This window comes from Monodelphis domestica, chromosome 3 (assembly GCF_027887165.1).
Source record: "Monodelphis domestica isolate mMonDom1 chromosome 3, mMonDom1.pri, whole genome shotgun sequence".
NCBI lineage: Eukaryota > Metazoa > Chordata > Mammalia > Didelphimorphia > Didelphidae > Monodelphis > Monodelphis domestica.
The window spans coordinates 224,089,276-224,114,713 of record NC_077229.1 but is presented as its reverse complement, the minus strand read 5'-3'; the positions used below and the strand labels follow the sequence as shown (position 1 = coordinate 224,114,713).

General features: G+C 35.3%; 1 protein-coding gene across 4 annotated transcripts in view; it reads left to right on the top strand.

The window, feature by feature from the left end:
• LOC100023754 (nuclear transport factor 2-like) overlaps positions 1-13,090 on the top strand; it is a 37,188-nt gene extending 24,098 nt beyond the window's left edge. For all 4 annotated transcript variants that reach the window (XM_007487837.3, XM_007487833.3, XM_056823532.1 and 1 more), the window contains 2 exons: positions 6,029-6,127; positions 8,082-13,090. In XM_007487837.3, coding sequence (XP_007487899.1) covers positions 6,029-6,127; positions 8,082-8,195 — 213 coding nt within the window. In that variant the 3' untranslated portion in view covers positions 8,196-13,090. The remainder of the gene's footprint in view (positions 1-6,028; positions 6,128-8,081) is intronic.
• The last annotated feature ends 12,348 nt before the right edge of the window (positions 13,091-25,438 follow it).

The window sequence follows — 25,438 nt, the reverse complement described above, 5'->3', positions numbered from 1 at the left end:
TAATTAATCCAACTTTCAACTATCCTCAACATTTGAATCTCTTTCCCTTTGTGTTCTACCACTGATCATGTCTTGGATTGCTCCCTTCAACAACCAAACCTCCTTCTTTCCTTTTCACATGCTGCTGAATGGAACTGGAAAAAATCATGAAATTGTGCTGATTGGATCCACTCCACTACAAATTTATGGCACATATTTCGATTGGACCTTCACTGTAACAAGGTAATTCTTTATATTTCTCTAAATGATTTGCTTTTCTACTTACCACAGTGGCTAAAACTTTCTATTCTTTTGCACTCCTCCCATAGCACTCTTCCCTTATCTTCTGAGATGAGGACTTCATACTTCACTGAAAAAAACGGAAGCTATTTGCCAATAAATGCTCTGTCTTTCCCATTTCATATCACTCTTCTTCCCTGATATCCTCCTTTCCTGTCCAAAAAAAGTAGCCATTCTCCTTTCCAAGGCAAACTCTTCTACATTTACCCTTGATCACATTCCCTCCTGATTTCTCAAATTGACCCCATTGTCATTCCACTTTCTCTCTTATTTTCAGTCTCTTCTGCATCCCTCTCTGCTGTTACAAAAAAAAAAAACAAAAAAAAAACCATTGCTATCTCACCCTTAAAAAAAAAACCAACCCAATTCTTACTTGATATAATCATCCAAGTACTTGTCATCCTATATCACTCTGTTTTCATCTAAGGTCCATACAAAAGCAGTTTATAATTGATGCCTCCCTTCCCATTCTTTTTCACTCCTAAACCTTCTGTATTTTGCCTTCCAATATCAACATCCAGATGAACTTTTTCTTAAAAGTTACCAAGGATTTTAAAAAATAAACTTATATATTTAATATTTTTTCTTTTAATAAGCATTTGTTTTCTCTCTCACCACCCCCCCCCCATTGGAAAAAGAAACCCACAACTTTTAGAATATTCATATTCAAGTAAAATAGATTCTCAAACTGTTCTTGGCCAAAATATGTCTCATTCTGCATCATGGGCCTTTTTCAGGAAGTCAGTAGTATGCATCCTTGAGATCATGGTTGGTCATTGCATCAATCAGAATTTTTATATCTTTCAGAATTGTTTGTCTGTATTAGATTGTTATTACATAAATTATTCTCCTGGTTCTGTTCACTTCCTCTTCATTAGTTCATACAAGTTTTCCCAAGTTTCTTTGAAACCATTCTTTTTGTCATTTTCCAGGCCATGACAGTATTCCATTACATTCATATACCATAATTTGTTTAGTAGTTTTCTAATTTATGGAAAGAAACAATCCTCTTAATTGCCAAAGGTCTTTTCTTGGTCTTCATCCTTTTCTTCTCTGCAGTTTTTCACACTGTTGAATATTTTCTCTTGGCTATTTTCACCTCTCAAGGTTTTCATGACATACTTTAATGGTTCTCCTACAGCCTATTATTGCATGGGAGTTCAGGAAGGACTAGCACCTTTGGTGTGAGGGCTTACCAAGCCCATTTCAGGGCTGCTCATCCACCTATGGTGTCTACCTGGAACTCCACTCTCACCTGTGACTTTTTAAAAATTCATTCAACAAACATTTATTAGGTGTTTTCTAAATGCCAGGCACTATGCTAAACCGCGGTTAATAAAAAAAAAATTACAACACAAAACCACCAATACCTGCCCTTGATGGGCTTCCAGTCTTATGGAGGAAATAATAAGATACATAAATACCAAAAAATACTTAGTAAATAAAAATGATTGGTGGAGGTAATAATGTAATGGGCAGGATAAGGGCAGGCCTCCTTTAAGTAGAGGTGGCATTTAAGATGAGCCTTGCAGGAAGTATGGGATCCTACCAGGTGGAGGTGAGGAGAGAGTCTATTCCATCTGTGGAGATGGCCTTTACAAAGGCATGGAGATGGTAAATATAACTTTGTGTGTAGGGTACAGCTAATAGACCAGTCTGGCTAGAACTTCGTATGTGTGAAGAGTAACCTGTAATGAACCTGCAGAGTTACCTTGATTCTTTAGGGCTATGCATGCTGCAGAAATTTGTATTCTGTCTTAGGGAGGATATGTGCAAGCATAGCAGCCATAATATGGTACACTGTATAAACCAGGTTGAGGGTAGCCAACAGACCTCAAAAGCCATCAATGAGTTAGGGGGATGTCTGCCCTGAGCATGTGAAGAATTCCCCCATTGGAAGGGTAAGATGAGAACAATTTATTCCAATGGCCAAGAAGGCATCTAAAATAGGTACTATGGAGTGTTTGGTCAGACATTAAGGCTGCCAAGGTGGTCCATGGAATCCTGGGCTATTGCCAGTCATCCTGACTTTTGACTCAGCATTAAACTTGAATAACTCCAGAAGAGAGAGTGAGGCTGATGAAGTGCAATTCTGCCTCACTTAAATCCAATTCCTGAAAGAGTCAAGATATCTTCTGTGGTGTTATCGGACCTCTTTAAAAATGAAGGATGGACAGCAATATCAACAACAACTTCCTATTGTATCATTCCTTCTTAATTTACTTTGGTAGTTCCTTATCCAGGTCACAGTTGCTAAGTTTGGGTATCTTGCAAGGCTCTGTCCTGGGCCCTTCTCTACACACTCTCCATGGGTGTTCTCATCAGCTCCTGTGGTTTCAATGATCATCTTTACTCATATAATTATCAAATTTATGTATCTAGTTCTAGTCTCTCTCCTGAGTTCTAGTACTACATAATCAATTGCCTTTTGGACATTTCAAACTGAATAGATCATAGACATATGAAACCCAGCAGATCCAAAACAGAGTTTATTATATTTCCCCTCTTCTCAATTTTCCTATAAAGCCCATCTAGTCTGAGAATACAGATTATATTAAATTTCATCTGTAACTTCCCACTTGGACTCACCTTTTATATCCAGTTATAAACATTCCCTTCCCACAATTTACAGAGCTACCTGCCTAGAATCTTCATCCCCTCTTGGCTGTACTATTGCAGCAGATTTCTAGTTGGTCTCCATGCTTTAGTCTATCTCTTGGCTGCCAATATGATTTTCCTAAAAGCACAAATTTGACCATTATGATCTCCCCCTCACTATGCAATAAACTTCAACGATTCCCTGTTTTCCCCCAGGATCAAAGACCTCTGTTTGGTGTTTGAAACCATTTTCATACTGAGTCTTTTCTAATTTTCCAGATTTCTAATTCTTTAGTGTAAAAGCTGCTAACTCTTATTTTATCCTGATTTTGACTCCATGCTATTTGAATGGTTTCTTTCTGGCTGCTTACAGTATTTTCTTTTTGGACTGGGAGCTCTGGGATTTTTTCATTCTTTTGATTTTGTTTTATTGTTTGTTGATATCTCATAGAGTCATTAACTTCTGCTCTCTCACTTCTAATTTTTCAGGAACTATGAGTTTTTATATCTCCTTTTCCATTTGAACAATTCTGCTTTTCAAGGAGTTCCCTTCAGTGGATTTTTCTGCCTCTTGTACCATTCTGACCTCTTCTGTTTTTTACAGTGTTATTTTCTTTATTTTTTTGTGCCACCTTTACCAAGCTATTGACATTTTTCCTTTTGCTTGCATCACTCTCATTTCTTTTCCCAATTTTCCCTCTACTTCTCCTACTTAATTTTAAAAATCTTTAAGGGGTTCTTCTAAGAATTCTTTTGTGACTTGAGATCAATTAACATTTTTCCTTGAGTCTTTGGATATAGTTATTTTGATTTTATTGTCTTCTTCTGAATATATGTTTTGACTGTCCCCATCATAGTAACTTTCTATAGCCAGGTTATTTTTTGTTGTTTGATCATTTTTTTCAGTCTATTTCTTGATATTTCATCTTATGTTAAAGTTGATCTCTGCTCCTAGGATGAAGGGGCAATCTCCCAAATTTCATGGATTTTGTGCTCCTGTTTTCAGAACTATTTCTGGGGATTCTGTAGTTTTTCAGTTCTTCCAAGTAGTATTCTCTAAAGAGAGCCTGTGCTTTGGTTTTGTGTAAGTAACCACAAGTACCCTTTTCCACCTTGAAACTGTGACCAGGGTCCTGCTCCCCTATGGCTTCAAGCTCTTGTGTACTAGTGTTCTTCCTCATCCAAGGCTAAAGCCTAGATCCACATATAGACAGTGCTCCAGATTTTTGAACCCACTGCCAGAAAAGTGACTCTTGTAATCTCCCTTTGACTAGTTGTCTGCACTCTGTTATCTTCTGTGGGCTGAGAATACTAGAACCATTGCTGCCAACTCAGTTGTTCCTAAAGCCTACTGCTGACTTGTAACTTTTCTAGGCTTCTTATTTTCTAGTGTCTTCACTCCAAGATTACTTTCCATTTACACTGTATACATCTTTTATATACATAGTTATTTGCATCATTTATGGTCCATTAGAATATGAATTTCTTGAGGACAGGGATAATTTTTGCCTTTTTTTGTACCTCCAACCCTAGCATAGATTCTGGCAGATAGTAAATGTTTAATAAATGTTTGCTAACTGACTGCTTGATTTTAGATAATTCCTGAGTGCTCTGGCCAAGAAAGTTCATTCCTTGGTGGCAAACCATTTGTTGATGAGCTTCACCAAAATGTTGAAGAAATAGTTCTCATAGGATCATATATTTAGGGTTAAAGGTGACCTCAGAGGCCATTTGGGTCAACCCTTCTTTTTGCAAATGATGAACTTGAGACCCGTAGAGAATGAGTGACTTGCCCAAAGTTTGTTCCCATAGTTATCAAATGGCAGAACTGGGATTTGAACTAAGGTCCTCTGACTTCAATTCTCAAGTCCCTTTTCCTGTACCATTCTGCTTCCTTAGACTCTAGTCCTTTATTTTTAAGTAGGCAGTGGTGATTACTTGGGCCTCCACTATCTGAAAATGAAGTCTTATTTTTTCACATGTTTCTCAGGGTTTTCTGTATATGCTATTAAGGGTTTGGGGAATGTTTCATCTATGCCATTCGCTTAAGCCCTTACTTGTTGTGTTCCCCTATGTTAGGGGTCCACACCCAGATCCATTTAACCATTTAATAGTCAGGTTAGCTTTTTTTTTTTTAAACCCTTACCTTCTGTCTTGGAGTCAATACTGTGTATTGGCTCCAAGGCAGAAGAGTGGTAAGGGCTAGGCAATGGGGGTCAAGTGACTTGCCCAGGGTCACACAGCTGGGAAGTGTCTGAGGCCAGATTTGAACCTAGGACCTCCCATCTCTAGGGCTAGCTCTCAATCCACTAAGCTACCCAGCTGCCCCCCAGGTTAGCTTTTTGAAGAAATATTTATTTTGAGGTTTTAACAAGAACCAATATATAAATATTTCTCCCAACATGATCCCCAACATGAGCCTTTAAAAAAATGTGTGCCATTCCCTACCCAATTTGTTGCATAATTCCAGTGTCCTCACTCTTTTAATTATTTGCTATTTATCTTGTATATAGCTTGCTTTATATATATTATTTGAATGTTGTCCTCCCTCTGCTATTTGATTGTAAGCTTCATGGGGGCAGCAGTTGTCTTGTGCCTTTTTGTATCCCCAGCACTTAGCACAGTGTCTATAATATAGTAGCTACTTAATAAATATTGATTGATTGATTTATGGTATCCCTGCTTTGGTTAATCAAGACCTTTACTGCCAGATGCTGCTGAAAGAAGAGAGACTGTGCTGCAGTTAGGTAGATTTTTTTTTTAACCTTTACCTTCTGTCTTAAAATCAATACTAAGTATTGGTTCCAAGACAAAAGAACAGTAAGGACTAGGCAATTTGAGTTAAGTGACTTGCTCAGGGTCACACAGGAAGTATCTGAGGTTATATTTGAACCCAGGACTTTCCATCTCTAGGCTTGGGTCTTTATCCACTGAGCCATTTAGCTGCCCCCCAGGTATATTTTTAAACACAAGAGACCGTTGGCTATATAGCCTATGGAAAGACCATATGTTAGACCACCTAAAAATAATCAAGGAATTTAATGTTAACTCCTAAGTAAATGTACCATTTGTTGTTTTTGCTCATGTAAAATTTAATGTTTGCTTATTTGAAATAGAAATATTTTGTTTGTATTTCTCCCCTTCTTATCAGAATCTTCCATTCCAAAAAATCCAGCACAGTATCACATCTCAAGATCACCAACCAGCTCCAGATAACTGTATCCTTAGTATGGTTGTAGGTCAGTTAAAGGTAAGGATTTTTAGAAGTCAGTGCTACTTTATGCATATAAGAATTTGGGTAAGTATGAAATTTTCTTTGTTATTGCTTCTCTTTTTCTCATTACTTTATTGGCAATCCCTCTATACATACATACATACATACATACATCATTTGTTGATCTCAGAACTTACCATCTTTTCATTGGCTCTTAAGGGCCCTCATTAAACCCCTTAAGATCTTTGTTTGCCTATTAACCTTATTTATTTTATTTCTACTTGCATTATCAGATAATACATGGTAGGTTACTGAAACTTTGCTATAAACACCTTAGCCTTTGCGTAAGGTAATTTATCACCATGACTATGAATAACTTGTCTTAGCTCCTTGAATACATGTTATCAAACCTTTTAGCTTTACCTATATATGCCTCAAATGAAGTTTAGGACAAAATAGAAGGGAAATTTACTAGATTTGGGATTAATTAGTGAATAGAAACTGGTCTAGGAGTTGACAGGTAAATTAATCATAGCAGAAAAGAGAAAACCAAGACATCTGGTGGTTATTTAATGTCATGAAGGGAAATAAAGGAAAAATACAAATGTTTGGGGAAAAGATAGAGATGTGGAGTTGAAGGAGTCCATAACCCACAAAAAGCCTGAAGACTATTTAAGCGTTATATTAAAATCTTGGGGGGAAATTGTGCAATGGATTTAGGGCCAACTAATAGTAATCTAGAGGCTGTTGAAATAAAAAGAAAAATATATTTCCTTTAAAAAATTAAAATGTCACATGAGAAAAGGGAAGCCCCAGGATTAGATATAAACTAGAAATTAGAAAAGTCCAAAAATACTTTGAAAAACAGTGTGCAATGACTTTGACAATCCATGGGACAAATGTATTTAAGGATAAAAAGATGATGTTTGATTTGAAAGAGGAAAATCTCCAGAACTTTGAAGGTGCTAAAGTAATGAGGACTAAAATACCAGATGTTATAAGTCTATGCATTTATGAGTAAAGAATCCAAATTATAAGTAAAAAGGAAAGATTCTGAGCCAACATAAATAATTCAGAGCAAGAACAATGTAGTTGCTCTAGATGATTTCCTGAGAACATTGACCCTCTATGCTGTCAATAATAGGCATCAAAACAAGTATGAAAAACATCATCCTTCCCTTATTAATAAACCACATCTGAAATACTGCAGTCTTTATTACCATGCTTCAGAAAAGTTAATGAAACCAAGGAATGTACAAAGTAGGGCAAATGAAATGATTGTGGAGACTTGATATTGGGGGTGAGGGAGTGATGAGAATTAGTGTTTTTCATTCAACAAAGATGTGAAACATAAAAATGTTTTTTAAGGTTGTGGAAAGGGGGATCATCACAATGAAATATACTTCTGATATACAGATCCCCTCTTTTTAAAAAAACCACAGCAAATTATAGAAGCTTTCTCTCTTGGGTCAGCAAGAAATATTTTATTAAGAAGGGAAATATGAGGAATATATTCTTCTCTTACAGTTTGAGAATGATGAGCATTTTATTCCTAGTGATGGTGGTTAGATGCCATTTAAAACACTATATAAGAACTAAAAATATCTACAGTGAGTACAATAATACAGTGAATAGGACAATCATGAAATAAATAGAAAATCAATATTTCAAAATTTAGAAAAAGTGCACATGGCTTGAAGGAAGTGATATGAGAAGACATCTCCATTTAATCCCTATCCAGAGGGAAAAGGTCCATAAATGTACATTGTACATATTTTCAGACTTTTTTCAATATATTGATTAGCTATGATTTTTACTTTTTTCTATCTTTGTCTTAAAATATATTTGTTATATGGGTTGGCTTTCTGGGAGGATGAGAGAGAGGAGAAGGATACTTGGGGAAATTATGGTGATATCAAAAAAAGTCAGCAAAGAACTTATTTAAAAAGCCAAATGACACAGAATAACTTTCCCCCATTTTTTTCCAAAGGTAGATGAAGAACCTGTGATGGGATTCCATCAACTATTTATTCTGAAGAATATGAATGACAAATGGATTTGCACTAATGATATTTTTAGACTGGCTTTGTACAACTTTGCTTGAATATTTTGTATATTTTCTACTCTCACACTTTTCCCACCCTGTTGTTCTTGGTTTGATTCAACTTAAGATAAAGCAGCGACTGGATATTTTCATTTGGTTTTGCTCTACTGTGTATTGACAAATAAAAGAACATAGATGGCTGTGTAAAACAACCAAAGGGCAACTTCAGGGAAAGGATGGAGAGTCCTGCATCAAAATTTCACATACTGGGAAATTGACTCAAATAGGAGAAGCACCAATGTGCTTCTTGGGAGAACAGGTGCAAGCAAAATGTACCTTTTTAAAAGGCTCCTGTTTAGGGGACCATGTTTTTATTTGTTGGAACTGAGGGGAAAATCTTCATAAGCATGGATTTAATAATAATAATAAAAATAGCTACTTTTCATTTTAAAGAAACTCTGGATTGAAAACCCAGTTCACCTCCTTGATGCCCCCGCTTTGTGTTCAGCCAAAAATTAGTTAGCAGTGCAGTTCATGCTAGGCAAGTTATTTTTGTAGCTGTACTCAGAACATCTGTGGGATGGTGGCTGACACAAAGTAGATTTTTATGTATCAGATATTAGAATATAGGAAACTGCTTTTTCACACAAGTTTATAATGTTTGTGTTACTGTTCCATCGAGCTGAATCCTGGTATCCTTATGTTCTTAAATGTGTGAAGCTACCAATTTCAGCATAACTTCAGTGAACCAAAAAACTCTGGATGTTAGGAATGAGGAAATGTTAATCTTTCTTTAAAAATCATAAAGCAAAAGTAAAAAATTTTAGCCTAAAGTCTCCTATACAAAATGAGCAAAATAATGGCTAAGACTTGGGTTTATTTTTAACTATAGAGAGATGGCAACCTCTCTGAGTCTGATTATGTCATATTGCTTAGAATAATTGCCAAGTATTTGATAAATTATGAGCACACCATACTCTTAAATATACCAACAGAAGGCACAAAGAGCCAGACTCTTTTGCTTTTTTATTCTGGTTTATGAATTTTCTGATTATGTTTAAAAGAAGATTCTACACATCAATTTTGATATGTAAAAATTAATACAAGATATTGATGCATACTAGGAAAGGAACAAAGTGGCACATTTAGTGTTTGGTTCCAATCAACAAATGAAGTGTCAAAATGGAAGTAAATTTAAAATCCAACTTACCCAATTCCTTCATTTTACAGAGAAATCACAGGCTCAGAAAAAGTTGTGACTTGCCTAGTCAGGCAGCTGATTATTGGTAGTAATTGATTTCTGGGCCTGTAGACTTTCCATTCTCACCTTCTCCATCCCCACCCCACTGCCACCTATCTTCCATTTTTCACAGAATCTTGAATTGCTAAAAAATCTGTTGCATCTTTCTAGTTGCACCTATACCTGAAGAAGAATCCCCTCTACAGATCTCTGACAAATGGTCTTCCAGGCACTCTACTCAAAGACCTCCAGTGAGAGATCATTCAACTGATACCCATTCCACTGTTGACACTGTTTGATTGTTGGGAAGTTTTTTCTTACATCAAATATAAATCTGTTCTGCAGCCACTCCCATCCCTAGCTCCTACTTTTGTCCTCTGGGGCCCAATAGAAGACTAATCATTCCTAGTTGTGATGACCATTCAAATACTTAAAGAGAAGTATTCTCAATTCTCTCAGCATCCTTTTTGCCCTCTATGAAAGCAGTCTAGATTGTCTATCTTTCCTAAAACATTAGATCCAGAACAGAACACTTCCAAATATAATTTGACTAAGGCACAATTTTAGGAGCTTGTCATCTCCCTTGGTCTGGGTTCTGTGCTGCTGCTTAAAGTACCCTATAGATAGCATTCTTGTTTTTTGGGCTTCCATATCACACTGTTGACTTAAATTGAGTTTGGAGGCCACTAAGAAACCCCTAATCTCTTTCACATGAGTTGTCTTCTAGGCACATCTCCCCTATTTCCTATTTGCAAAGCTGATTTTTTTAAACCCGGACAAAACTACATTTATCTTCATTTAATCTTATTACTTTTGCCACTCACCCCCCCTCCCCCCTTGCCATTCTACCCACTGAAATATTCCTGATTCTTTATTCTCATTCAACATGCCAGCTATGCTTCATAGATTTAGGTCATTTCCCTATTTCATAAGCACAACTGTGCCTGTATGGAATTACTTGAGGAAAATGTTGAGTGGAATTGGGCTAAGAACAAATCCTTGAAACACTCCATTATATACCTACCTCTAGTTGACACTAAAGTGTTAATGAGTCTTCTCTGAGTATGACCATTTATGGAGTTCCAGATCTCCCTAACTGTGCTTTTCTTGTCTGCTGTCTCTTCATATGGAAGAAAGTGACCTACTTGGGAACAGGAATTGTTTTTTGTTGTTATCCTTTGCATTACTAATACCTAGCACAGTGCTTTACCTATGGTAAACACTTACTAAATGATTATTGAATTAAATCTTGTTTTCAAGGATAATATCATTGTTAACAGACTATTTCTACAACATTCCTGGGAGCTATCAATAGAGTGACCCAGTTGCAAAAAAAAAAAGAAAGAAAGAAAGAAAGAAAGAAAGAAAGAAAGAAAGAAAGAAAGAAAGAAAGAAAGAAAGAAAGAAAGAAAGAAAGAAAGAAAGAAAGAAAGAAAGAAAGAAAGAAAGAAAGAAAGAAAGAAAGAAAGAAAGAGGTTAGTTTGGTATGATTTCTTCATAAAGTCACTCTGACTCTTAGTGATCACCATTTCCCTTTCTGGACGTTCACACCCTTTTAATGAATAGATTTGGAATCTAAAGGGATGTTAGATATCACCCATTAGTTTCTGAGACAGGTTTGGAACTCAAATTATCTGGATTCTAAGTTCAATGCACTATCCATTCCTTCACATTGATTGTTCTCTAGTCTAATGGCCCACCAATCACATCTGCCAGTTCTTTCAGTATCTTGGGATATATTAATTGGGACTTGGGGACTTCATCAAGGGCAGCTAGTGTACCCTTATTGTCTAGCTACCTTGAAATTCAATTCACTGTAGACAATATTATGCCCTGTCCAGGCCAAATATCATCTTCCCTGGTAGAGGAAGCAGAAGATTTAAAAAAAAGAGCTAAGCAATCCAGTCTTTTTGCTTTTTACTGTTATACTATATCATTGTTCAACTGCCTCAAATAGTGGTTTACCTCCCTCCCCCCACTTTCCATGCCAACATAGGCATTTAGATGGTAGAGTGGATAGAACTCTGGGCCTGGAGTCAGAAACATGAGTTCAATTTACAGTCCCAGACAATGTCTAAGCTGTAAGACCTTTGGCAAGTCACTTAACCTCATTCTGCCTCAGTTTCCTCAACTCTAAAATGGAGGTAATAATAGTACCTACCTTACAGGGTTGTGAGGATCAAATGAGGAAATCTTTGTAAAGCATTTGGCATAGTGTCTGGCACATTGTGGGTACTTAGTAAATGCTTATTTCCTTTGGCTTCAGATAATTTGACATTGGGCAGCCAGTTTTTTGTAGACCACTATTCTTTTACACTGAACTTTTAGTTATCTGCCCAGTCTTCCTTGTTTCTTTAAAAACAAACAGACAAAAAGCTAAAATCCATCAGTGAGTTCCTTGCATATCTACAATGATCCCTTTTGGAAAGTTCCCTCAGGGGTTGCCATATTTGACAAGATTTGGGAGGCTTTCCATCCTGCCCCAGATACATGCCCTAGAAAGATGGCAGACCTTTCTATGTTTTGTGTTACACTGTCAAATAGCCCGCTCACTATTCCTCAACAGATTGCTATTCTTCTGACTACTTTTAGATGACCCTACAGGACTTAGGGATCCATTTAATTTTTCCAAGCACAGGAAATTGCTTCCTCCTGAGATGGTCCAGCTCCCTCTTAGAAGGAAGAATAACATAAACTATTATGTAATTCAGAGCATTCAATGGTTTTCCCTTCCTCCTTTAATTGGCAGTTGGTGCATTTCTGGTATGTCCTAATGCTAACAGAACTTGTTCCATAAGCACAAATCCAATTTAGATCTTATTATACATATTATTTCTCTTTTCTTGCCACTTAGCTGAGAAGAAGTCTCAAGACAACCATATAAATTATCCTGTGGAGATACCTACTGCTCTTTGTGCACATGCATTTGATTGTAATTACTTTTTATGCAGTAAGCAAAAAGGAATCTTAGTACTTTACATTCATTATAATCATAATCACATACATTTATCTCATAAAAAATATTCAAAATCATAATTTTAGAGCAGGAATGCACTATGTGAAACTGCACATTTTAAATGCGTGCTGAATTTAACAACCTAAAGAAAGTCCTGTGAACTAATTCAATGGAAATATGTTCTCTATATGTGTCTTCTGATTATCTGACTGGATAAGAATTGGCCGAGTCTTCAGCTTCTATTCTTTTTTGCTTGATTGTCATAACCTGCATGTGTTAAGTAAAAATAAAATTTGATACCTGCATTATAGCACAGCCTCTCACAAATCTGCTAATACAACCCTCTTTGGTGAATGGAATTGAGACACTGAGTTGAGCTGTTGTATAGCACAAGAGAAAGCCACATGGTTTCCTGTCTTCTTTTATCCTCCTATTTCCAAGAGTGAAAGTTAAAGGTAACTTGGATACTTATTTGTAAGGTTGGCCTGGTAACTGTTGTCACCTTTGTAAGTTCCTGGGGGCAGGGACCATATCTTCCTTAAACTTTATATCTTTCCTAGCACTTTGCACAGAACTGTGCACTAAAATAAGGGCTTAATGTTTGTTGAATGAATCACTGAAAAAAAATGTGAATATTTGGGGGAACATGTTCTCAATAGTTCTTGGGGAATTTGAAGATATTCCTAAGAGTTATCAAGAATTGTGCATCAAAGACTTGGAAATGACAATTTGTTTATTAAAAGAACTCATTCTGATAAACATACACAATCATCTGTATTTTTTTATACTTTTAATACTAAGAAAAGTACCCTTTATAATAACAAAAATATTGAGGACATTGACTTGTCTAGGCATACAGAAGACCTGTTTAAGGACAATGTCAAACTAATTTTGACAGAAGACAAAAAAGGATTGAACAAATAAGAGAATATTCCTGGCTTTGTGTCAGGTTGAGCAAAGTTAAAATGTTAATACTCCCCAAACTTGCTTATAGGTTTACAGTAATACCGAAGTATTGATGGGTAGTTATAGTTATCATAAAATTAATAATTTAAAAAATCATATGGAATTAGGCAAGAATATTTAAAAATACATTGAAAAGAAAAATGATAAAGATGGCGTGTTCATTGGTTAGATCATGAAATGTACTCAAAAGCAATAATTATGAAAATTGATAGTAGAAAAAGAACAGAGAAATGAGTCACTGGACTAGGATTTAAACCCAATCTTTATGAAAGGTTAATATTTGATAAGCTTGAAGAAGCATTAAGGAATGGAATAACTAGTGAAAACTACTGGGAAAACTCGGTAGCTGTATGGCAAAAAATGGATTTGAAGCCAAACCACATAGTACATTTGGCAATAAACTCTTTAAAAAGTGAGTGATCTTGATGTAATCTGGATAAATTGGGTTCTTTTCCCCTCCTGTGAGGAAAGGAGGCATAGAAATACCAGAATAATAATTAAAATTAACATTTACATAGCACTTGCTATGTGTCAGGTACTGTGTGAAGTGCTTAATTATTCTCATGTTCACAGCAATTTTCTAAAAGAAAATTTAACAAATCATGTGTTGTTCTCATCTAGCCTATTTGGTTGGTATATTCAAGATAGCTGGGGTCTGCCTATCTTAGAATGGCACATTTTTAAGAAGGTTCATCTTTTTGTACTCTAAAGTACCAAAGGGGGCAGCTGGGAGGCTCAGAGGATTGAGAGTCAGGCCTAGAGACAGGGGTCCTGGGTTCAAATTTGACCTCAGACACTTCCCAGCTGTGTCACCCTGGGCAAGTCACTTACCCCCCATTGCCTAGCCCTTACCACTCTTCTGCCTTGGGACCAATATACTTTATTGAGGTTAGATTTAAATTAGTAACTCCAGGTTCTTATTTTCCATAGTTTATTCATAATCGCTTGAAATAAAGAAAGCAGATAGGTATAGGTTTAAAGTCCATTTTTCTACTCTCAGTCTGACCAGATGTTGATACTCCTGCATGACTCTCAGGCCTCTCTCGTGCCTGTCCAGGGAAGTAGAGAGCCTGGCTTGAAATATTTCCTTTATTGTCTGGCACACATCACCTGTGTGGTAACATCCAATAGGCATGCAAAATGGGATGTGGGAAGTAGGTCGACAATCTAGGAGGGAGAAGGGATGGAAATTCCCTTTACATTGCTTCTAAGACAGAAGGGTTTACAAAAACAAATGAAGTACTAAAACATTTATTCAATCTATTCTGGTTACCTATCCAGAATCAGTCTTCAGTGCTTCAATAGAATGGTTTCCTAGAACTCAAATATGCTGCTGCTTTTAACTCTCAGAACCAGTATTTTTTGAGTCCTGGTTATCAGTAAAGTACTCTGGAACCACATGGCCTTATCTTTTTTTTTTATTCTTATGACAGATAAGTTCGTCTATCATCAATAAAAAAAACCCCTTCATTAAGTCAATTGAGTGCAGGATTCTATCTCTATTCTTTAAAATCCTGTACTGGACTGACACATCAAAATGTTTTTAATCGTAAAAACTAAGAAAACTGGTAGTACAACTATCTCAACTGCACAGAGGACACTTATCAATCAGAAGAGATTATTAGAAATAGAATTCAGGAATTCGATTGTACAGACAGGATTTTGCACAGGAAAAAGGAGAATTTCTTTATTAGACTAACAGGCGCAGGACATGAATAAACATTTTTCTTTTTCTACTGATGACATTTTTACATTACATTCATCTCCAAATATGTCCCTTCCCCTCCACTCAGTGGGCCTTTTTTTGCAGTGAGGATTTAAAAAGCAAATGAAAAAAATAGTTCATCAAAACCAGCACATTACCCATAACAGACAGTGCATTTAATATTTCAGACTCACAGTCCACCTCTGCAGTGAAGGGATAAATGTGCATTTTCTCACATATGTGGGGTCCATCTTGGTCACAATTGCTCAGTTCTGAAGAACAGGCAACTTAAAAAGAGAAAATGTGTTAATAACCATATGACAGGATGTATTGGGGCTAGACCTGTAGTTTTTTTTAGCTGAGATTGTAGGTGATGAAATTCCTGCTACCAATGCAGATCAACTGTTCTATAACTTAAAGTCTTGATTTCTTGAGAAGTTAAGTGGTTTGCCCAGGATCACATATTTGCTATTGAATTAGAAATTAGATTTGAACTTTGGTCTTCCTGACTCTTAAGACTGGATTTTTAGCATCTATATCACACTGGATCTCAAGAAACCAATACTCCTTAATATATCAAGATATTCCTGGGTAACATTAGAATAGCAAAAATACTCTCCAAATGGTGGAATTCAATATTGACAGAGCTTCAGGAAATCAGGAACTATTTTACATTAATATTGAAACTATAGAATGGTATAGGCAGTTTAGAGAGCAAGATGGCAATATATAATAAGAGTCATAAAGAGAATACATTTATATCCAGTGATTACAAGGTTAAGAGATTATCATATACATATCCAAAGAAATCAAAGGTCTTTTTGCACATAAAAAAAAATCATAGCTACTTAATTTGTAGTAGCAAAAAAAAAAATTGAATAACCTAAGTTGGGGAATGACTGTATAAATTTTAAGATATTAATGGAATGGAATAGAATGGTACTGTAGAAACCATAAACACAAAACCTATGAAGAATATGGAAAGACCTATGTGAAACAAAATGCAAAGTGAAATCATTATCAGAATTGTGTGTGTGTGTGTGTGTATATTACTTTTTTTTGGAAAGAAGAAAAGCAAAGGATAGTGGAGGTTCAGACAAAATGAATGGGGACATGGAACAGAAACATCTCTTTTGCTATGTTTTTTTTTGTTGTTAATTCATTTGATTCTACCTTGTTATGGGTTAATGATTTAAAATAGTATTTTATCCATTGCTTTATATGTTTATTTGATTGCTCTATTTGAAGTTATTAAGTTTATGATTTTAATTTTTTCCATATAATAAGACTGAACAAGTTACACACAAATCATACATTAAGTAAGTTTGACTTTGTAAAGCTATATGTATGTCTTGGTCAACATCTTTCCCTTTAATAGTAGACCCAGAGATATTAACCTTCTAATAATTACCTGTGCTGTCAGAATATTGTTTCTTGCCCTTGTTTATGTGAATTACTGCACTCCCTTTTAATTAATTCCTCAACTCAGAAAATAAGATGAAGCACTTCACATCTAATGATTCTAGACTGCTGTGGGCAGGGTCCAGCCTCCCGACAGGTGGTGAAAGATCAGTCAAAAAAATAACAAATGGAAGACAGATGTATCTTTACAACCATGGGAATGCTTTGCATCTGATAGCTGCGCCACCATCCCCAGGCTTGATGTTTATTTTTATACTCATTTTCTTGGCACACAGATACATTAATTAACATACATGTCTAAATAAAAATAATTGGAAAAGTGATACATTAACTTTTAGCAAATCACTTGATTAACATTCTATATTCTTGTATTGTGATTACAGACAGCATAAAGGTTTCACACAAGATATATTATTTTGTCACAGGTAGCTTAATTTTCTCATTACCTTGTGAGGAGTTTTGAGCTTACAAACAATCAAGGAAAATTACTTGTTGCTTTTAATAAAAAGAAATAATCAATCAAAAGTTCTTAAAAGACAATTCAACAATCATATCATTGAGGTTGAGGGGTACTGGAAACACAATTCAGATTTAATATTAGACTGATCATTTCTCAGGGTTTACTAGGGAGTTTCCCACTAGCAAGTTACTGGTTTGTGAAATCGAGTCACTGAGGCATATTGAAGCTTAGTGTACCTGTACATCTTGTATGGGCCTTTATGATTAATTTGTGTGCTGGCTTCATAAGAATAGGTTTCTGTGCTGGCTTGGCCAGTAGGCTACAATTTTACTGGGAATTGTGTACCTAAGTAAAAGTTAACCCATGATAGTCTTTTTGGGTTGGATTTGAGGGTCTGATCTTTTGGTGATGTTTTGGGGAATTAGGGTGCAAGTATTTTGCTCTTGCATGATTCTCTCTGAGACTAGGGGGAATAATAATCATGTCAATTCCATAGATAACGGGCATTGATGAGAGAGGTTATGCAAGGGGGACTGAGTGGGCAATCACATCTTGCCAAAGGCCACTCTGTGGCCTCCTTAGCTACCACGCATGACTCTGTCAAAGTGTTATGGCTTGATGACTCCCAACACTAGACAAAGTGAAAGTGTAATGCATATTCAAACAGCTGGAATAGGACTTCAGTTTTTAAATTTGTTTTCCTTCTGACATGTTTTCATATATATATCTCTTAGCTCCCTCTATCAAAGTTCATGTACCACTTTCCACATGAAACCTTTGTTGGTCGCTTCAGCCACTGGTGCCCTCCCTCTCAAACTACCTTGCTTTTATTCTCTCTTTAGTCTGTGTGTGTTTATACATGGCATTGTTGTCTTCTTTATTAGAATATAAGCTCCTTGTGAGTAAGAGTTAGGTCTTTCATAGTACTTATACCTCCAGTTCCTAGCACAGTTCCTGTGTTAATATGCCCAATAAATATTTGTTGACGTACAACATAATGCACATTTACATCCTTCATGAATATAATTAAATCTTCATAAGAGAGATAGACACCAAGTAGAACTTTGCTATGCCCTTCATTTTTAAAAAGCCCTTACCTTCCATCTTGAAATCAATACTGTATATTGGTTCCAAGGCAGGAGAGCGGTAAGGGCTAGGCAATGGGGGTTAAGTGACTTGCCCAGGGTCACACAGCTAGGAAGTGTCTGAGGTCAAATTTGAACCCAGGATGTCCAATCTCTGGTCCTAGCTCTCAATCCCACTGAGCCACTCAGCTTCCCTCTTCACTATGTGCTTCATTTTTAACTTGAATTCATCCTCTGTGAAGTAAACATCAGTTCTAAACCTTGTATAGTGGCAATACCATGAAGGTACTATGCTTATGCATTCGTACTGATCATTCAGAAGAATAAAATCCCTTGACCAACCCAACTTGGCACTTTCTTTCAAACTGAAATATTATAGAATTGCATTGGGCACTGAGGGGCTCAGTGACTTACCGAGGGTGATAGTATTTGTTAGAGGCAGGATATACACCTATATCTCCCTGACCTTAAGGCCAGCTTATAAGAATAGGAATTTTTTAAAAAGGACTCCAGAGATGGTTCACAAATCCTGAGTATATCTGACCATCTGTGTTTTATTGTCTTCAGAACTGATTTAGACATAGCACAATATTTTTGGAATATCATCATAGTCTTTCAAAAAATAGTAAAACATTACACTTCTTGTTTCATGTATTATGCAAAGGTTTTTGCATCTTTATATTTGGTATTGAGTGAACTTATGCCTCCTCCATTTAAATCTTCCTTAGTTTTTGGTTCTTGAGAATGAATTTTAGCCCTACAAGCCTGATGACTTTTCAAACATGCTTTTAAACTAAATGGTATGGCCTACATTATTAGCTAAGAATTGTATTTCTAGCCGGTTTTTATCATTCAAATCTTCCCTGTCGTCCATCCTATTTATAATTTTGATATCTTCTCTCTTTCATTTTTGCTAAAAATAAGAAGATTGGTGAAGAAGTAGCCTTTAGTCACCCTTTTGCAGACTTACACATCTAACGTGTCATGTATAGTGGGGTCATTTCTTTACATAATGAGGGAAAAGCTTTCTAATGACAGATTAGGAAGAAATTGAGTGCAGAACAAGTGCTTTCTTTTTAGGGTTCAGGAAAGATTTTCAGGGTAGGCCAGAAAAATTTATGCCTTGTTGGAAATAAGACAAGTCTCAAAGTAGAGAGAGGTGAAGGTTAAGAGATATAGAATGAGGGGATAGCTAGGTGGCTCAGTGGAATGAGAACCAAGAGGTCCTGGGTTCAAATGCAGCCTCAGACACTTCCCACCTGTGTGACCCTGGGCAAATCACTTGATCCCCATTGCCTAGCCCTTACCACTCTTCTGCCTTGGAACCAATACACAGTATTAATTCTAAGATGGAAGGTAAGGGTTTAAAAAGAGAGAGATAATATGCATGCAAGTGAATGAGGGTGGATATGTAGACAAAAAGAATAAAAAGAGGGGGGAAATATGTAAAGAAAGGGAATTTTTTACTCACCAAAGTGTCTCAATGAATTTGAAGAATAGAGTGAAACAGAACTGGATCCAGAAACAAAATCCAGCCTCTTTGATCCATCACTCTATTTAATTGGCTATATAAAATAGAATAAGCTGCACTTCAAAGTAAAAGAGTTAAAATCTGGTTTTTAAAAAGTTAATGTGCATTCATTTTATATCATGTTATAACAATAACAAAAAATAAAATGAAAACCCTCATAACAAACATGTGTAGCCAAGTGAAGCAAATTTCCCCTTTGGCCATGTACAGAAATGTTTATCTCATTCTGATTTTTAAGTCCATCCCCATTGTCTCATGAAGTGTACATTTTGATTTGTTTTTGGTCTGATGGAATCATGGTTTGTCATGTATTGATAAAAGTTCTGGTCTTTCAAGGGTAGTTGCTGTTGTAATGCTGTCATTGTATATATTATTCTCCTGTTTCTCCTCACTTTATTTTGCATCACTTCAGAGGTCTTTCTGGTTCTTTCTGAAAGAGTCCATATCTTTGCTTATCATCATAACATTTGCATTTTATTTTATTCACATGCCATAATTTGTCTAACCATTCCCAAATAAATCAGCACCTCTTTAATTTTCAGCTTCTGATTTTACTACAAAATAGCTACTATAAATATTTATATATATATGTTGGTTTTTTCCCTCTTTCTTTGAATTTTTTGGGATGTATAAGCCCAATATGTCTCACAATTAATACCAAAGTTCTTCAAAGAGACTTAGAATGTTCCTGTATCACTTCTCCTGAACTCCATGTGAGCACTTGCCTTGTGTGAGTTCTTCATAAAATAATCTCATAGGAAAATGTATGTTTGCCATTCAAACAATGTGACCAGCCCATTGGAATTGTGCTCTCAGCAGTAGAGTTTGAGTAGTTGGCAGTTCTGCTTGAAAGAGGACCTCAGTGTCCACTATCTTATCTTCCCGAGTGATCTTCAGAATCTTTCCAATACAATTCAAATGGAAGCAATTCAGTTTCCTAGCATGGCACTGGTAGACTGTCCCGGTTTCAGAGGCATACAACATTGAGGACAATACACAATGGCTTTGTAGACCTTCAGTTTGGTAGGCAGCCTAATACTTTCCTCTCCCCCACTTTTCTGTGGACCCTCCCAAACACTGATCTAGCTCTGGCAATGCATGTGTCAACCTCATTATCTATGTGTACATCCTTGGAAAATATACTGCCAAGGTAAGCAAACTTATCTGCAGCATTCAAAATTTCTCCCTTTGCTATGAACAAGGGTTCCATGTATGGATGGTGTAATACTGGGTAGTGTAGAACCTCTTTTCTAGGTGTTAATTATCAGGTAAAAGAGAGCACAAGTAGTATAGAATTCCTCTCTAACCAGTTAAACTCCCAATTGAAGATGAAGTTTTGAATGCCATTAGGCTCCTGTCATGTGGCAAAGTGCCTGCTGCTGACTCCATTCCAATTTCCAAGGCATGAGACCCATTGCTCATATAAAAGCTTACTGAAATCTTCTGGATTATCAAGGGTGCCTCCATTGTCTTTCTCTATAAAGGAAAAGAAAATAGGTTGTCTTCTGATACGCTAGAGAGATCTCTTAGCCAATGCTGGTAAGATTCTTGTTGAGTCCTTCTTATGATTATCTCCCTGAGAGCTAGTGTGGCTTCAGAAAGGGACAAGGAAGGCTGATACGGTATTTGCTGCCTGTCAACTCCAGTAGAAATTCCAGGAACAGAATAGAGTTCTGAATACAGCATTCATCAATCTGACCAAGGCCTTGGTTGGGTTGCTTAGAGAAGTTCATCTGCGTTGTATGTCAACTACCACACTGACAGTAAATTATTTAACTTGAAAAGGCTAAAAATCAAGACTAAAGTAGAGGGAAAGTTGGTGCATGATTTTCTGTTCATATATAACTGTGCAATCAGTGCAGCTTCTGAGACTGAGATCTGTAGAGTCAAAGAATATTAATTACTTTGGGGGCATGGTTATAAAGTGTATTACAGAAGATCTAGACCCAATTCACAGGTCTATTAACAGTGCATTCATGTGACTGTTTTGCTCAGCCTCTTTAACATTTGCCATTTTCTTCTCTTTTCATCTTTGCCAATCAGGGGGTATTAAGGGAAGTCTCAGAATTGCTTGAATTTGCATTTCTCTAATTACTAGTGATTTGAAACATTTTTTTCCATCTCATTGTTAATGGCTGAGGTTTCTTTTTTATTTAAATTTTTTGTTACATCATACTCCCCTCTTCTTCCCTCCCCTATTAAAGAAAGCATTATTTGACAAAAAGATATATGTATATGTAAAACAATATTTTACTTATCTGTTCTTTCTCTGGAGGTGGGCATATGCAAACCATTCTTTAAATAATATTTCTGTTAATGTATATAATGTTTTCTTGGTTCTACTTATTTCACTCTTCATAATTTCATGTGTGTCTTTCCATATTTTTTCAAATTAACCTGGTTATCATTTCTTATGGTGAAGTAGTATTCTATCATAATCATATACTCCAACTTGTATAGCCATTTCCCAGTTGTTGGGTATCCCTTCAATTTTCAGTTCTTTGACATGAAAAAGAGGTTCTAGAAATATTTTAGAACATAACTCCTTTTAATATGAGGAAAACTATCAATATAATTTATTATATTAATAACAAATAATAAATATCATTGGATTATATCAATAGATGAAGAAAGGGCCTTTGGTAAAATACAGCACTCATTCCTATTAAAACTGGAAAGCTTAAGTATAAATGGAGTTTTTCTTAAAATGATTTGAAGTATCTATCAAAACCATCAGCAAGTATTATTTGTAATGTAGATAAACTAGAATTCTTCTCAATAAGATCAGGAGGAACAAGGAAGCTCATTATCACCAATATTATTTGATAAGGCATTAAAAATGCTAGCAATAGCAAAAAAGAGAAGAAAAAATGGAAGAAATTAGAATGGGCAATAAAACTCTCTTTTTTGCAGGCAACATTATGGTATATGTGGAAAATCGTAGAGATTTAACTAAAAAGTTAGTTGGAACCATCAATAATTTTAGCAAAGTAGCAGGATATAAAATAAGCCCACATAAATCATCTGCATTTTTATATATTTTGAACAAAGACCTGCAATTAGAGATAGAAAGAGATACTCTGTTTAAAATACCCACAGATAGAACAAAATCCCTGGGAGTCTATCTCCCAAAACAAACCCAGGAACTACATGAACATACTTATAAAACAGTTTTTACACAAAGTCAAATATAATTATTGGAGAAACATAAATTGTTTATAGATGGGCAGAGCCAATATAATTAAAAATGACAATCCTACCCAAACTAATCTATTCAATGCCATCCCAATAAACCAAAAAAATTATTTTATTGACCTAGAAAATAACAAAATTCACTTGGAAGAACAAAAGATCAAGAATATTAAGAGTTAATTTTTAAAATGTAAAGGAAGAATGTCTAGAATTACCAGATTTTAAATTGTATTAAAAAACTAATTATCAAAACTATTTGGTACTGGTTAAGAAATAGAAAGATGGAACAGAAGAACAGGAAAGATATGCATCAAAGAGTAATAAAGGATTATAACAACTTCATATTTTACAAAAGCATAAATCCAGGTTTGGGGAATAAGAAATTACTATTTGGTAAAAAAAATTGTTGGTATAACTGGAAAATAGTTTGTTACAAACTAAGTATAGACCAATATCTACACCATTCACTAAGATAAGATCCAAATGGATACCTGACCTAGACATAACAGGAGATATCATAAGCAAATTAGAACAGAAAACATTACCTATCCAATTTATGGAGAGGAGATGAATTTATAAGACAACAAGACATGGAGAACTTGTGAGATATAAATTGAATAATTTTGAGTACATTAAATTGCAAAGTTTTGTGCAAATAAAACAAATGTTGCCAAGATTAGAAGGAAAGCAGAAAATTGATGGTGGGGTGGTTATAGAGTCTCTCAGAGGACTCATATCTAAAATATATAGAGATTTGTCAAATTTATTGAAATACAAACCATCCCCCAAATAAATGGATAAAAGATATGAACAGATTGTTTTCAGATAAAGAAATTAAAGCCATATTTGGTATATGAAAAAAAAATACTCTAAATCATTACTGATTAGGGAAATATAAGCCAAACCAATTTTGAGATGTCATCTCACACCCATCAGATTGTCTAAAATGACAAAAGGGCAAAATGACAAATGTTGAAGGGGATATGGAAAGATGGCAACACTTATACACTATTGGTGGAGTTGTGAACTGATTTAGCTATTTTGGAGAGCAATTTGGCATTATACCCAGAGAGTTAGAAAACTTTGTATACCCTTACACCCAGCAATCTGTTGCTGGGTCTGTTTCCCAAGAAGACCAGGGGAAAAGGGAAAGAAACTATATGTCCCAAAGTATTCATAGCAGCTCTCTTTGTGGTGGCAAAGAACTGGAAATTGAGAGAATGTCTATCAATTGGGTAATGGCTGAACACATTGTGGTATATAATTGTGATGGAATACTACTCTCCATAAGAAACAATGAGCAGATTAATTTTTTTTAACTTGGAAAGAACTACATGATATAATGAATAGTGATATGAATAAAAACAAGAGCATTATACATAGCTACAGATTTAATACTTGAAGAATAACTTTTGAATGTTCAGCTCCAGAGATTTAACTGAAAAATGGAAAAAGGAAAGACACTCTCTCTATATATTTATTTTCTGGGTAATGCTTTCTATGGTGTGGGAAGGAGAAGGAGGGGATAAGATACCTAGGAAATTAATTCTATTGCTAAAAAAAGTATAAATTGCTTCCTTTGAAAACTGCCTATTCATATCCTTTGATCATTTATCTATTGGGGATGGCTCATTATTATAAATTTGAATCAGTTCCTTCTATATCTTGGAAATGAGAACTCTATCAGAGAAATTTGCTACAAAAAATTTCCCCCCTAGTAACCCATTTTCCTTATAATTTTAACTATATTGGTTTTGCATGTGCATGTACTTTTAAATTTTATATGATCAAAATTATACATTTTACCTTCTCCAAAAATCTCTATCATGAAATTTCCCCTTGTCAATAGGAGAATTTCTTCCTTGTTCCTTAAATTTGTTTATATTTATGTTCAAATCATACATCACTTTGAAATTTATCTTGGCAAATGGTATAACATTTTGATATAAATCTAATTTCTGCCAGACTTTTCCAGTTTTTCTTTTTTTTAATTTTCTATTTTATTTTCAGTCCCAAATTTCTCTCCTCCTATTCTCCTCTTCCCCAATCATTGAGAACATAAGAAACATAATATTCATTACATATATGAAATCATGTAATTTCTGCATTAGCCATGTTTTGAAGAAAGAGAAAGAAAGAAAAAAAATTCTTTAATCTGTAGTCCAATGCCATTAGTTTTCTCTCTGTTGATGAATAGCATTTTCCATCATGAATTCTTTAGAACTATGGTGGACCATGGTACTGATCATAGTTACTAAGTCTTTCACATTTGGCTACCTTTATAGTATTATTGTTTCTAGGAAAATTGTTTTTATGGTTCTTACTTAATTTTGCATCAATTCATGTCTTCTGAAGTTTTTTGATACTATCTCCTTCATCATCTCTTATAGCAAAATATTATTCCATCATATTCATATAGCATAACTTGTTCAGCCATTCCCCAATTCTTGGGCATTCCCTAAGATTCCAATTCTTTGGACCATAAAAAGAGCTACTATATTTTTATACTGATGCATCTTTTTCCTTTTCATTTGATTTCTTTGGATTATAGACCTAGTTGTGGTATTTCTGGGTCAAAGGGTATGCTTTGGAGGCATAATTGCAAATTGATCTCTAGAATGTTAGACTAGTTCACAGCTCCACCATAAGACTTAGTTTATTAATGTGTCAATTTATATTAGCATTCCCATTTTCCATATCCCCTCTGGAATTTCTCATTTTCCTTTTGTGTCATGTTAGCCAATCT